This window comes from Magallana gigas, chromosome 2 (assembly GCF_963853765.1).
Source record: "Magallana gigas chromosome 2, xbMagGiga1.1, whole genome shotgun sequence".
Lineage (NCBI taxonomy): Eukaryota > Metazoa > Mollusca > Bivalvia > Ostreida > Ostreidae > Magallana > Magallana gigas.
This window is the reverse complement of record NC_088854.1, coordinates 57,767,526-57,781,961: the sequence shown is the minus strand read 5'-3', so window position 1 is coordinate 57,781,961 and position 14,436 is coordinate 57,767,526. Positions and strand designations below refer to the sequence as shown.

At 32.9% G+C, this 14,436-nt stretch overlaps 1 protein-coding gene across 1 annotated transcript; it reads left to right on the top strand.

Annotated features, from left to right (window-relative positions):
• The first annotated feature begins 6,442 nt into the window (after positions 1 to 6,442).
• On the top strand, positions 6,443 to 14,436 carry LOC105329978 (uncharacterized). The gene is made up of 22 exons (XM_034447790.2): positions 6,443 to 6,601; positions 7,406 to 7,463; positions 7,993 to 8,088; positions 8,975 to 9,055; positions 9,564 to 9,626; positions 9,906 to 10,016; positions 10,338 to 10,415; positions 10,578 to 10,591; positions 10,685 to 10,733; positions 10,826 to 10,933; positions 11,046 to 11,126; positions 11,621 to 11,674; positions 11,775 to 11,885; positions 12,344 to 12,421; positions 12,532 to 12,545; positions 12,779 to 12,824; positions 12,907 to 13,011; positions 13,423 to 13,497; positions 13,587 to 13,640; positions 13,767 to 13,874; positions 14,061 to 14,138; positions 14,228 to 14,436. The coding sequence occupies exons 1-22, from the start codon at positions 6,542 to 6,544 to the stop codon at positions 14,302 to 14,304; spliced, it is 1,599 nt and encodes a 532-aa protein (XP_034303681.2). The 5' UTR covers positions 6,443 to 6,541; the 3' UTR covers positions 14,305 to 14,436.

Sequence of the window (14,436 nt, the reverse complement as noted above, 5' to 3'; positions counted from 1 at the left end):
AAAAATGCAAATAACTTTCTCTTGAAGGATGCATACGAAAACATGCTTGTCAATAACGATAATCAAATTTATCCCTTACAGATAAATAGTTATTGATAATAAATTAGTGCAATTAAAATCAAAGAAAACATTATGCAATTTTTCCGGATTTTTTTTTTCTATACATTATGACTGATACTTTATTCATTCCTGACCATGCGCTCTTGGCCTATTCATTTCAATCCTCGGCCGAGTGAACACGAACATTTCCCTCCCACCCCTCCCCTACATATTATGACTGGTTTGAACATATACCTTGTTTTGTATGTTTAGCAATAGCCATTTAGATACTGTTTGCTGCTGTGTATTTTTTTTCAATTCCAGATATCGTTCTGGCGTTAAGAAACTTGTGAAGAAATCCATGGTTTTGGTGATCAGGACAGTTACATTGATGAGAGTGTTCGCCCAATTTTGACATGTAACCACTTGCTGAGGGATACTGTTGTCTCCAGGTCCCCCAGCTCTGATATGGTTTGTTGAATTAATATTTTGTGAATGCTATGCTGCCAAAAGCTTACAAGTGGAAAGATCGGCGCATAGAGTATGAACATGCAAGTGGCATGTTAACTGTGAATGTTGATATGAATAAAAAGCCATCATGACAGTTCCGCCATATATGTGTTTGAGTAATCTTTGCACATGTCAGGTGTGAAGTTGGATAAGGTAGAAATTTAATTTAAGATAAAAAAAAGTGCATAATATCTATATCTAATTGTGCAACAGTGGTTCAATATTAATGCATTTCGAAATAACTGGGTGGTTTCCATACAGTTATTTGTCTAGCATGGATTTAAATTGTTTGACGACACGTGTTGAAATCAATGATACCTACAAGATAACTGAGTGTCAAATATTAGATATTCATAAACAGAGTTTGATGTCATATTTTTCAACCTAACCGAAGCGTGTGTTATATCAACACCTTGCAGATAATTTTTGTCTGCATATAAATGAATTGAGAAGAATATGCAACCTTATCTCAGAAAACCAATGAATTTTTAAGCCTGTGATAACACGTATCAATTTTGTACTATACAGTTCAATAAATTCAAATGTCGTATAATTGGGACACAAATGGGTTTTTCTTATTCATATTCAATATATTAGATCGCAAAATTGCTGAAAACTATGTAAAAGTAAATGAAAGTAATAAGGAATCATTCTTTGAATATCATGGAGGTGATTATTTCGGTCGGGGCGTGATCAAATCTATCATAAAGCCCTTCAGACTTTATTGAATTTGATCACGCCCCGACCGAAATTATCACATCATAATACTCAAAAAATGATCCCTTATTCCTTGAATAATAAAAAAAGAAAAAGTATTTTTCGAACTTCATCACACTCTTTAAATGTTTAAAAAGGTCGACACAATAAACAAGGTGCCAAGAAACCAGAGATTTTGCAATCTTTGTAATAAAAAAGATTTGGAAGATACGTTTCACTTTATACTCGTGTGCATGTCCTTTTTGCGCTGAATAACGAAAGAAATAGAGTTTTTATCCCCCCCCCCCCCCCAAAAAAAAAAACCAAAACAATTGTGAAAAAAAGGAACTCAATAATTTAGGTAAATATTTGTCTAGCGCTTTATATCAATTTCAATGATTTGTCTAGCATTGAACATAATATCAATCATGATTTATACATTTTGGAACAGTGGTCTATAGATACTTGAATTCAATCCGAACAAAACTAAGGCTGCCATTTTTACCACAGAATCTAGCTACGAACTACCCGAAATATTTTTTCAGCATTGTAAGTTAGAATATACATGTATCTCAACACACAAACACTTAGGTTTACATTTAGCAAGCGATCTTAAATGGTCGGAGCACAATAATACTATAGTAAACAAAGCACTAAAAAAATTAGGCCTCTTGAAATTTTTTTTTAAAAAAAAAACAGTCTTTCCAAAATGTATATTACCTTTGTAAGGCCAATTCTCAAATATACGCTTCCCGCATTGTTACAGGGTTACCAATTATTGCATCAAAAACATCCTTATATTTTGAAACGGGCTGGGAAACTCTTTCTGCTAGAAGAATGACGTCTAAACTTACCACTATGTACAAGATCCACGACAAGTGTGTCCCAGAATATTTATCTCAGATTATCCCTAATACTAGGAGTAACGAACTAGGAACATTGAAAATTATAGTTTACCTAGGTGTAGATAAGAAATCATTTGTACTGGACACTATTCAATTGTGGAATACATTAAAGGGGCATGGTCACGATTTTGGTCAAAAATTAATTTTTCGATTTTGATGTTTACAATGCTTCAGTAAGTCATTTTTAATAGGCAACCAAAATTTGAGTCTCATTTGATGAGTTATAAGCGAGTTACAGAGCTTACAATTCTTCGCTATGTACACAAAGCGTTTGTTTACATTTCGAATGTTGAAGTGAAAATTCCAGTTTTAAACCTCAAATAAATGTGTTAATCGTTAGGAACCGTTTATTTATGCTTTAAATGAATAATAAGATAGACGAACCAGCTTTAAAATTTTTTTTACTGGTATATTGAACCTATGTTAACAAAAAACAGGGCACGAGCCTTGTTTACATGACGAAGAATTGTGAGCCATGTATCTTGCTTAAAACTCAACGACTGGCACCCAAATTTTATTTAATCATTAGAAATGCATTCCTAAAGCATTGCTAATAATAAAAACAGAAAAATAAAATTTGACCAAAATCGTGACAATGCCCCTTTAAGTATAGGAGTAAGAAATGAAACTTCTGTGCAAAGGTTTAAGAATTCATTATATAAATCTAAAAACATAGCTAAAGCTCCCTCTTTGTTAAACATGGTATGCACAAGCTAAACATAAAAAATACCAGGCTAAGACGTCATTACATACTTAATTATGATTTACTCAAAATAAATATTATAAAAAGCGGTCTAGGTCTACGCAGTAAGACTGAAATTGAAATTGAATTACAATACACGCAGTCGAGATGACTAGGCCTTTAGAATTTGTTAAATGACGAAATTTAAAAAAAAACCAAAAACCCTATACATATAGAAGGCAATTAGAATTTGTTAAATGACGAATTAAAAAAATTAATGGGATTCAGACTTGTGGGAACAAATCGTTTTAGAAAAATCCAAACACTGAATAATGCCTGAGGTAACTGTGTATAAACCTAATGTTGAATCTGGTAACGTTACACATAATGACTCAATTTTGTCTGTTGTTATTCAACTACAAATGTTGATCCAAAAGCAGTGTTACACAATGCACCGAGTTTCATAGAGGCGCTGTATTGTACAAAATGATTCATCAAACTTTTCCTTATCAAAATTTTAATTGGAAGTAAAGTTTTGGTTAAATTTCGTTAAACACTTAACAAGATAATGATGTTTATATCATTTAATATTTAATCGTTTGATGAGATATCGGCGCTTCTGATTGGTCGAAAAATTTCTTTGATACCTGCATCAATAAAATTTTTGCCGGATCTACTTTTCTCAAATGTTCTCATCCAACACTATTTATAGAACGGGAATTTCCAAGATAAACACTGTCAACAAAGTGTTAAGTTGTGTCTGTTTTATTGTCAGCAAACAAAATACAACTTTATAAACATAAAAACTTGAAAGTTTAACCTTCAAAAATAAACAAAACACATTATTTGATTCACGAAATAGAAAATTAAGCGTCTTCTCACGATTTCGTCTGCTTGAGATCAATCAACATTTACAGCAAGGCTGGCTGTTCCTTTTCCAGGTATATTATAACGAACATATAGGCCTATAAACTTTCACGGTAACACTGCTGTTCAAATTTGGTAACAATAATTTTTAAATTTACACACGTACATGATCAGTCATCAGAATAAGCGTCGTAAAGAAAAGCTATGAGTGATGCATCAACTCCTTCGGCGCATTCAAGGCGGCTGATATACCATTTAAGTACATCACTGGCTATCTAGTTACCACAACGTTTACAAAAGTCGCTTATACATACTATTCTTTGTCGACATATCAGCTATTTTCGTCCACGATCGCCTTTCCTTGGATGGTTATGTCCAGTTGCATATTCCAGCGATCTCACATGAAAACTAGTTTTATTACGAGTTTTTCTGCACAGTAAATAATATCACAAGCTATCGCATGTATCTTCCTTTCGTTTTCAATTCAGCCGGTTCAGATTTTAACTCACTATTTGTGTTTAATCCATTAAATTCAGCTCAATAGCTCTGCATCATCATCAGCTGAAGGCGCATTCATTTTGAATATTGTTGCTGTTGTTGTTTTGTATTCATACGCGCCGCTTCATTTACATTATTTACATTTTTGATCAATGACACTTCACATTTTTTTATTTGAAAATGTTTTATTAAATGATAAGAAATGAAGATAATAATTTTTCTATTGATCGACGTATCAAAGAAAAAATTGACCGGAAAACTTTTTCATCAATGCGCTACGCGCATTGATGAAGTTTTCCGGTCAATTTTTTCTTTGATACGTCGATCAATAGAAAAATTATTATCTTCATTTCTTAAATCATGATATATACCTGATATCGCCGCGTCACGAATTTACGTATTTTTAAAGGTTTGCATATATGTATAAATTACTTGCATCAAAATTTGAAAAAGACCGTATAGTGTAAACTACAGAGGCGGATCCAGCAATTTGGAAAAGGGGGGGTTCCAATTAATGATAATCAATACGTGCAAAATTCATTATTTTTCAACAAACAAGGCCTTTTGAACGTTTTCCATGCGTAAATTTAATTAACAGTTATCTCGTCAATATCTACATGTATTTCATACCTATCTTAATATCAGAGTGCACTGCATTTATTCATCGTTTTGGGTTAGGTAAGGACGATTTGCACAATTTCTAGCCTTAGAAAAAAAAACAAGTCTCCAGCAATGAGAACGTACGTTTATGCTTAATAGAAAGAAACACTAAAAACAAAAAAAAAAATGATTCAGACTTATTACGACAAGCTATTATAAATATAAATTTTTTGGTAATTTTTTTATGTCTTTGATGTTTAAATTCTAAACTATTTATCGATTTTGATTTCTATTGATTGCCTTCTTAAATAAAGGTCTAAATGATAGGATATGACAAAAAATGGGGATACTTAATGTGCTGAATAGATTGTACATGTGTAATACAATGGTACAAGCAATAGTCGTCCCAGGGAACTTGATGTGACCTCTGTAATGGGTGCGCAACATCACCCGGCACTAGTACAGATGCGATCATATTCAAGAAAGTTGTGAAAAGTTGTGCATTTACATAATGGTTTACATATAAACCCCTTACACGGTATTTTTGTAACGTAATTTCCGATTCATGGGGGGTTGGGGGGGTTGGGAAGGCTTCGTTTGTGATTCAGGTATTAAGGCAGCTAGCATTCCAGAAAAATAGCATAACCCGCATAAGAAATTCTTTAGATGAGCAATTTTAAAAGCATTTATTTGAAATAATTAAAGTATTTATGGTATAAATGGGAAAAATTGCCTTTAAATAGGCATTACAAGTTTTCAAAAAAAACATATGTCTCAGAGAAAGGGGGGGTTCCGACCCCCGGAACCCCCCCTCTGGATCCGCCAATGAACTACTAGTTTATAGGGGAAGATGGGGTGTCAACTCCGTGGAAATTCTATGGATGTCTAACAGGTCACTGAATACTTAATCATTCATCTATTTCTATAATATTGCATTTGTAGAATAGATGTCAGCGGCCAATGGAAAATCTTAGAAAAAAAAGACCCAAACAAATTGTAAATCTGAATGTTTAAAAGACGAGATGTAAAGTTTTTAGTCGTAAGGTACTAACGTACGTACTTAGAGATGATTATTGCAAAACGTAACGACATGGCAACGGAAGATATTAATAAACTTCATGAGTTTACAAATGTGGAGCAATAAAAATTAATAAACTGGATCAAATTGAAAATGAAAAGTTTACTTGTTCTTTTGCTGGTAAGGCTGTAATGACAACAAATGTTGGACAAAGTAGAAAATTTCTACGTAATCCCTTAATACGGTATCATCTGAAAATTGATCCCTAATATTAAACTTCATTTTTGACTCAATTTATTTCAGAAAACGCGTACCGCTACTTTTCAATGATCGCACTGCTGACCTGTGGATATTTTCCTTCTATTGTAAAAATGTTTTGAAAGTTGTATAAGTGCTAGAAAAAAATTCAAAACCAGTTCTTGCTTTGGAGTCAAATTGAAAATAAATAATAAGACTATTCAACACGATAATTTAATTTGAATTATTTTTTTCCCTATAGAAATATTTAAACCACGATCAAGTTCCGATATGCTTCAGGGACAGCAATTTCAAAACCGAGACTTTACCAGAGGATTCATTAGTATTGAGGCAATAAAGAAAGAAATCAACATTTAAATCTTATTTCGAAATAGACGGGAGGGGGAGGGGTAAGTATACATATAAAAACCGTGGAGGTGGTCGCGTTAGATACTTTTTCGTTAAACAGAGGAAGAGAAGAGTCTAAACATGCGTGTTGCCTATTTGTTCTTGGGACTTTTGGCGCTGACCGCCGCCCGCTCTTTCAAGGTAAATCTTTAATGTAGTCTCTTTGATAATTCTACAACAATATATATAATCTGATCAGAAATAATAATTTCATGCTTTATATTTCTTTGAAGAAATTGCGTTTTCAAAAATAAAGTAAAAAAAAAATGAATAGATAAATTATAATTAATAATAAAATGAAAATAATGAATAAATACGCCTAGATATCCATACCTAGAAATATTACATTTTTTTTCTCATGTAAATTGTTTCTTTTATTTCACACATACGATTTCAGGTCTTAGATTAGATTAGGTTTTTGCTGATGTTGTTTCTTTTTGTTCAATGGATTTCTGAAAATTCTGATGAATTTTGTGTTGTTGCAGATTTCAAATTCCGTTGAACGTGTCCTATTTAAAAAATAACGAAACATTATCACCTGAATATCTTCAATATAAAAATAATCAAGCTTATAAAATCAAAATGTCTATTTTGCATACACCTAATGCATTATCATAAAACACCCATGTAAATATAGAGAAAAACATTCATAACAAATCAGTGACATGTCTATAGGAGCATTTTCCCCTTTTAAAAAAATCATAACTACAGCCTACTCCGGATCTATTGAAATTCAGAGGACTATGCATATTATTTCAAAATCTCTGTAATTAATCCAATACGAGCAATACAATAGCTTTCCAAAACAGCTTTTCTGACTAAACAAAAATTATTCAATGGAAGCGACGAGGCTATCTTTTAAAAAATGAATTGTAATTCTTTTAAAGGGGGGGGGGGGAGAAGAACAATAAGAACCTCACCTCCCTGTTATTATTTTTTTATCAGAAGCGAGGCGACGACGACGAGAACCACTGGGTGTCGGGATATCTGGCCACAGTCGACAGTAAGCACTCCTTAATTCTGCATTTTGTGATTGAAACAATAAACAATGTAAATTAAATATGTATTGAAATTTTTCAATTACAGTAGTAGGTGTATTTTTTTGGTCTGTTTGGATTTTGCATAAGATATATATATATATATTTACATTATCCAGTGTCTTTGTCTGTGATAACACTACGTATCGATTTTGTACTATATAACTCATAATACAAATGACGCCAAATCGAGGCGCCAGCGGGGTTTGTTTATATTTATATTTAAATATTTAATCGTACGATGACCTAAAATTATATAAATATAAGTAATAAGGAATCATTTTTTGAATATTATGAGGTGATAATTTCGGTCGGGGCGTGATCAAATCTATCATAAAGCCCTTCGGGCTTTATTGGATTTGATAACGCCCGACCAAAATTATCACCTCATAATACTCAAAGAATGATTCCTTATTCCTTATATAATAGTATATATACATGTAGTACATGAATAAAAATGCTGTTGTTATAATCCATGCTGCTTTAATTTTCCAGACGATTTCGATGATGACAAAAAAGCTTCCATCGTGTCTAACATCATAAATGACCTGAAGTTTTTCAAGGCTGTGGTAGAGAAAACCCTGAGTGGAGGTAAATTAAACCTTTACACACGTCAGTCTACATAATCATAGGTGTTATGGAACATTTGTTTAATGTGGATAAACTACATTATAATCAAAATACGTTCACCGGTTTAGAATGTTCAAATTTTACAATTTTTACCCCAAAAAATGTTTCAAAAGCATTTAAGAAAGTTAAAAATTATAAAAGCCCAAGCGGTATTGGAACTGGTAGTTAACGCTCTAACCCATCGCCCTACGCTGTTAGGTAACAATATAAGGAAGAAAAAAATACAAAGTAATCCTATTGTTTATTGGGAAAGGAATTACGTAAATATATGGTCAGAGTAATACCCTGAAGGTTGAAAACACGGCCGATTTCTTAATGTTGTAAACCCATTGAAGTGACGCAATTGAATTCAAAAGGTGTTGATTTTACCGTAATCACTAGATTTCAGGAATGCGCCCCTAGTCAACCCATCTCCACATTTCAAGTGTGTTTGATCCGCTCCGATCTACATTTACAATGATGACAGATTAAGAGTGGAGCGGATCAGATATAATACCCTATACCTTCAATAAAGCAAAATAGCTTAATAGCGAAATTTCCTTAAGCAATTTTTTTTTACCGAAACATGTGTTGATAGAATAGAACTAGAATTAGATAATCTCTTTGTAACACGAGATAATCGAGGAAATGCCTTACAGAGCCATTGTAATTAACATTAAAAATGAAATATGATTTTTGACAAAAACCGTGACTATATACTATGCCCCTTTAAATAATGGGTTGATGTTATAATGTTATTTATTAAAATGCAATGTAAATATGAATTATGTAAGAAATCTTTTTTAATAAACCTTATACAAAGTATTATACACAATAAAAATAATCCTTTACACGTTTTTGTATTTAGAAAATGGCGGCCAGAGCAAATATGAGATCCTCGAAATGTTGTCAGGGGGCATCCATCTTGTAGAAATGCATGAAAAGAAAGGTAATCAAAGTACTGAAAGTCCTTATGTCTGCATTTTTAATACGATTGCTAATTGTTTGACCGGAATGTGAGGATTGTTGTTTTAGTGTTGATGATACAAAATAAACTAAGGGTTTTATGTTTTACCCACAAATCTCAAACTGAGTATTTTTAACCATTGCTTAACGTCAGTGAAATTTTATCAAATAAAATCAGTAGAATCTTTTAACTTTTTAATAACATTTTCATAGAATCATCTTATGGTGCAGATTCATAAATTAGATGAGTGCAGAGTGTTGAGTCACTTAACGTATATCTGAAGCATTTGATTGCATAGAAGATTTAAATAAAAACAAATCCAAAAAACAAAATGTCATTTTCGTCGCTTTTATCGTCGACTGCATCATCTGAATTGTGTAGAATAGAACTTTTAAAATAGAAATTACAAAATAAAAGACAACGTAAACTATAAACATGATCAAGTTTATGCTGAAAATGATTTACTTAGTTGTGTTTTTTGTGATTTCAGCTGAAGAGGGTCACTCTATGATCCCAGCCAAGTCAGTCTCTATTCCCGAGGGATGTACAAAAGGTCAGTAATTAAAAACCGGCTAAACATATATAGCACGCTTTTATTTTCTTTGAACAAAATTAAAATAAAGCAAACAGAAACAGTTGAGCTTAAATTCAATATGAATAACGTTACCATTGATATAACTCTTCACTTACCAAAGATTAAAATGAATAAAACGTTCACACTTTACTGAATTCTAGTAAATTAAGTATACAGTTATTCAACTGGACGAAGAAATATGCAACCTTAAATGTATCTAGTAATAAAGATTTGAACTCTCTTTAACTTCCTGTACAGATGACATCATTGCTCTCAAGGAATGTAAGCTGATGGTGAACCAGGCGTTGAACTGTATCAAAGGCGGCACCCAGGCCGTGCTTGATGTCCTCAGCTCCGACAACCAATCCTGTAAGTCACTCAAAACTTTACATATACTTCTAATATATATATATATATATATATATATATATATATATATATATATATATATATATATATATATATATATATATATATATATATATATATATATATATATATTTCTGATACACACACACACACACACACCGAAATAAACTCAACTAGTTTCATTTCAAATTTCAAATCATCAGGAGTTTGACAACATGTTGCTAAGATATATATATATATATATATATATATATATATATATATATATATATATATATATATATATATATATATATATACTGTTTGTTTTGCTATCAACAGTTGAAGACAAAATCGGAGCTTTGAAAGCAATGATTGGCAAAATTGTGGGAGAACTCGACAACATTAGGATGTTGTTCGGTAAGTTGATTGCAGTTCTTAAATACTTAAAATTTAAATTATAGTTTGTTTTTTTTCATATTGCACATATTTAGCTCAAATTTTGAAATACACTGTATATAAATTGCATTGAATATTGTAATTCGTGATTGTTGAATACATTTTTATCAATCTTTTTTACAGACCACTGCGTTAAGGTAAGATAAAACACTTGGTCTTTAAAGCTGATCTTTGTTAGAAAAACATCATGGCGTGGATAAATAATCTTAGTTTCTATTATCACTCTTCAGCCATTTTTACCCGCTCACTGGGAACAAGCCTGGAAGCTAACAGAAGCAGGTACTGTTAAATTCATAGCTCAACCAAATCTTTGCTCAAAAATATATCGATACCATATACATGTAACTTGAAGGTGTTCATTTTGATCGCAGATCTGAGTGATCCAGATGTGACAGAACAGAAGTACGCCGATATGGGGATGCAGATTTACAAGGACGCTACCGCCATCAAAAACAACCTGGACATCTTGCTCAGCGGACGTGAGTAGCATCACAATGAAGTAACATTTAGAACATAGAATTAAACAGTTTTGCTGTAGAACTTGGTTTTGGTGTGTTATTAATTAGCGCGTCTTTTATATGTGTTACTCAGAGGGAAGCGAACGCGAGTTTAAAGAGGCCCATAAACACCTGGAGGCGGCTGTCATGTTGGCCAAACTGCACGAGGAACAAGGTATAAAGCTGAACATTGGACTGTATACCTTATACCTGAATTCTTAAGCCTATAATATAACAATCTCAGGCACATAGCATTTGGGGGGGGGGGTGGAAGGGAGGTGCTTTTTCTCGCAGCAAACATTTTTCAATTTTTCTTAAATTAACATTTAAAGACTTGAATGATTATGGAGTCGGTCCCCTATCTTTGTGGGGGCATGTAAAAAATTGAAAGGAAAATCGGGTAAATAACAGCATTTATAGTAGTAGGTATTCATGTACACTCTCCTCCCGATTAGGATTTTCATGATTTTCGAACTTGCCTTTTTTTCTTTAGCTTATCAAGAATTTTTTGGATGATATTGCCCCTCACCTTTTTTAAAAACAATGCTACGTGCCTCAATCTTATGTATGGATATATACAAAGACAGTTGTTTGTATTAGTAGCATGAAATCGACTTATGTCCAAATAAGACTAGTACTCACGGCGAGGCTGTTGACCTAATTTTACAGGTGCTGGGACTGTCCAGCCAGAAGATGTTCCGGTGGAAGCTCAGTGCACAAAGGGTACGCAGAACATTTTGTGATGAGTTTCCATTATGAAGTTTTTGAATAAACAGCTTAGGGGATTATACGTGTAACTTGTCTTTTATCTAATCTTTTACAGAGGAGATCAGCAAACTTGCGGACTGCGGGGAAAAGTATTTCCGGGTGGGAACATGTTTGAGGGCTGCTGTGGACAAGATGATCCAAAGAATGGAAAATAACAACAGGGACTGTGAGTCTTTTATGGTCAACATCAGAGTTTTGTGCCGTTTAAGGTGGTTGTATCGCCCATTAGATTAAGATGGCTGTACCACCTTTCAGTTTATGGTGGCTGTATCGGCCATTTGTTAAAGGTGGTTAAGGTGGTTGTGTCACCTATCCGTCACCTTATTACCCATCAGTTCTATCTTAGAATGTTAAATACAATGTTCATTTCTAAACTACATTAAACTCCAACTATTTCATATTTTCTTTAATTTCTATACCGAGCTTTTTTGTCTCAAAAAAGTTAAATGTAGTTTAAACACCCTGTCCTCTTTATATCATATACTATAATTAGTTGGAAATAATCAATTTCAAATGTTTCACATAAGAATGATACAAAAATATTATTCCTAAATGTTTATTAAATTTGTGGCTAATTGAAAATCTGTACTTGTATTCTATTTATTTTGTTTTATGATATTTTAGATGTTGGGCTGGTAAAATACGTTAAAGGAGTTGTTTTGAACATCGCCAAGGCACCAGAAGTACTGCAAGAGATTGCAAGTAAGTTGTTATGTAATTTAGAACAATTTTACACTTTCAGATATCTGGGCATTTCAATTATTAAATAAAATATTAATATTATCGGGTTTTTTTTTTCATTTCTTTTACAGGCACCTGTTCTGTGGTATGTTTGGTTTTTTTAAACAAAATAATTTAACAAAATCAATGTTTTTGTTTTTCTGGTTTGTGATAAGTGGGAAATACTAAAAGAAAAATAGTTTTTCTTCAAATCTTGGTAATACTTGTAAGTGTATTCGCCTTCACGATGGATAAATGTTATATAACAAAACTTCAGAAAGTAAACATTGAAGTATGAATCATCTAATTTTTAACTTTTATTGACATTTCCCGCCATAGTTGGACATAGAGCATTGGGAGAAGGCCTGGCTAATCACAGAAGAAGGTGACATTTTTAAAAAACAAAATCGCGTTTTTATTTTTATCAAAATTTATAAAATAAAGTAAACATACGTTTGAATTTATAGAATTGAAGGATCCTGCAAATCTAGAAAAGTTCAAGAAGTTGGGCGAGAGAATACATAACGATTTGGTTGAAGTTCGCGAAAATCTCGCTGCCTTATTGGAAGGAAGTAAGTCAGGAACTTGTTACCCCCCCCCCCCCCCCCCCCCCCAAAAAAAAAGATATTGCTCATGTACAATCAATCACGCAATTCTTTGAGCAATATCTTTTTTTTTACTGTGTGAAAAGTAAACTCCAGTGTAAAAATTTAACAAAGATCTTCATTTAGATATTGATGGTCAATAGACTTGGTAAATAGACAAATCTTACACACATGTAGACCCTATCCCAAATACAATTCAAATAGAGTAAATCTTGTACAAGATATCAATACACAAAAAAGTATGATTGGCTAACAGAAAAGTAAAAAAAAAATTGAAATAAAGGTTATTGCTATCAGTTTAGAGAAGCACATACAATGGATTGTGTGTGGGTTTCCAATGTAAATCAAACAGTAAATTGTCATATTATGTGTTCACAGGGGGAGGGGACATCAACCTTGCACTTCAACACCTGGAAGCCGCGGTCAAACTTGCCGCCCTCCACGAGGACCAAGGTCAGTCACCATAGTGTAAGGATAATAATAACTGTCAGTCGTGATTGTACCCGTTATTTCGATCTTTCACCGTATTTTTGTACTTTCAGGAGCTGGATCCATTACTCCATCGAACATTCCTGCCGAAGCCGGTTGTACCAAGGGTACGTTTTGATGTAACTCTTCAAAACCAAGTTTTCAAACTACTGAAACATAGACAATTTGACTTTGCTATAATGTCTTTAAAAAATAATATTTTCAAAAACTTTAACATCAGTTTCATGTTCCAGATGCAGTACTAGCTCTCGATGGATGTGAGAGCAAAGCCATTAAAATCGGAACCTGCATCAAAGGCACGGTTGACAATGTTCTAAATGAAATGAGGACAAATACTAACAGTGCGTATTTCAATCATGCTTAAGAATTAGTAAACAAAAACGTGTACTCGCTTTATTTCAAAGAAAATTCACAGTTTCAGTCGTACAGTATAATTACAGGAATTGTGTGCTTACAGTTGTGATTTAAACATATTTTATTGTATACATATATATAAGATAAAATACTAGTATGATAAAATGTTGCAGTTGTGGAGGTCGCTATGTTCACCAAGGGGTCAGTTTTGAACCTGGCCAAAGCTGATGCTGTAGTCAAGGACGTCATTGGTTAGTATATATTTCCTTTATTTGTATCATTTGCGTTTTTTTAAGAAGTGCTTTGGATCATATTCATTCTATTCTGACATTATTTACAGCTTCCTGTGAGAAGGAGGATGATGAGAGAGAGCTGAAGAGAGAACTCCTTAAGCTTCTAAGAAGAAGAGGAAACTGAAGTATCACTCCGCCAAATGAGACTTTTTTTTTACTTGAACCGACTAAACGAACCAGAGAAGTAATCCTACCTGTGAATACTTTGTTTTTGACAACTGTATATCAAGATTAATAAATTTTCCAATGCATGGAG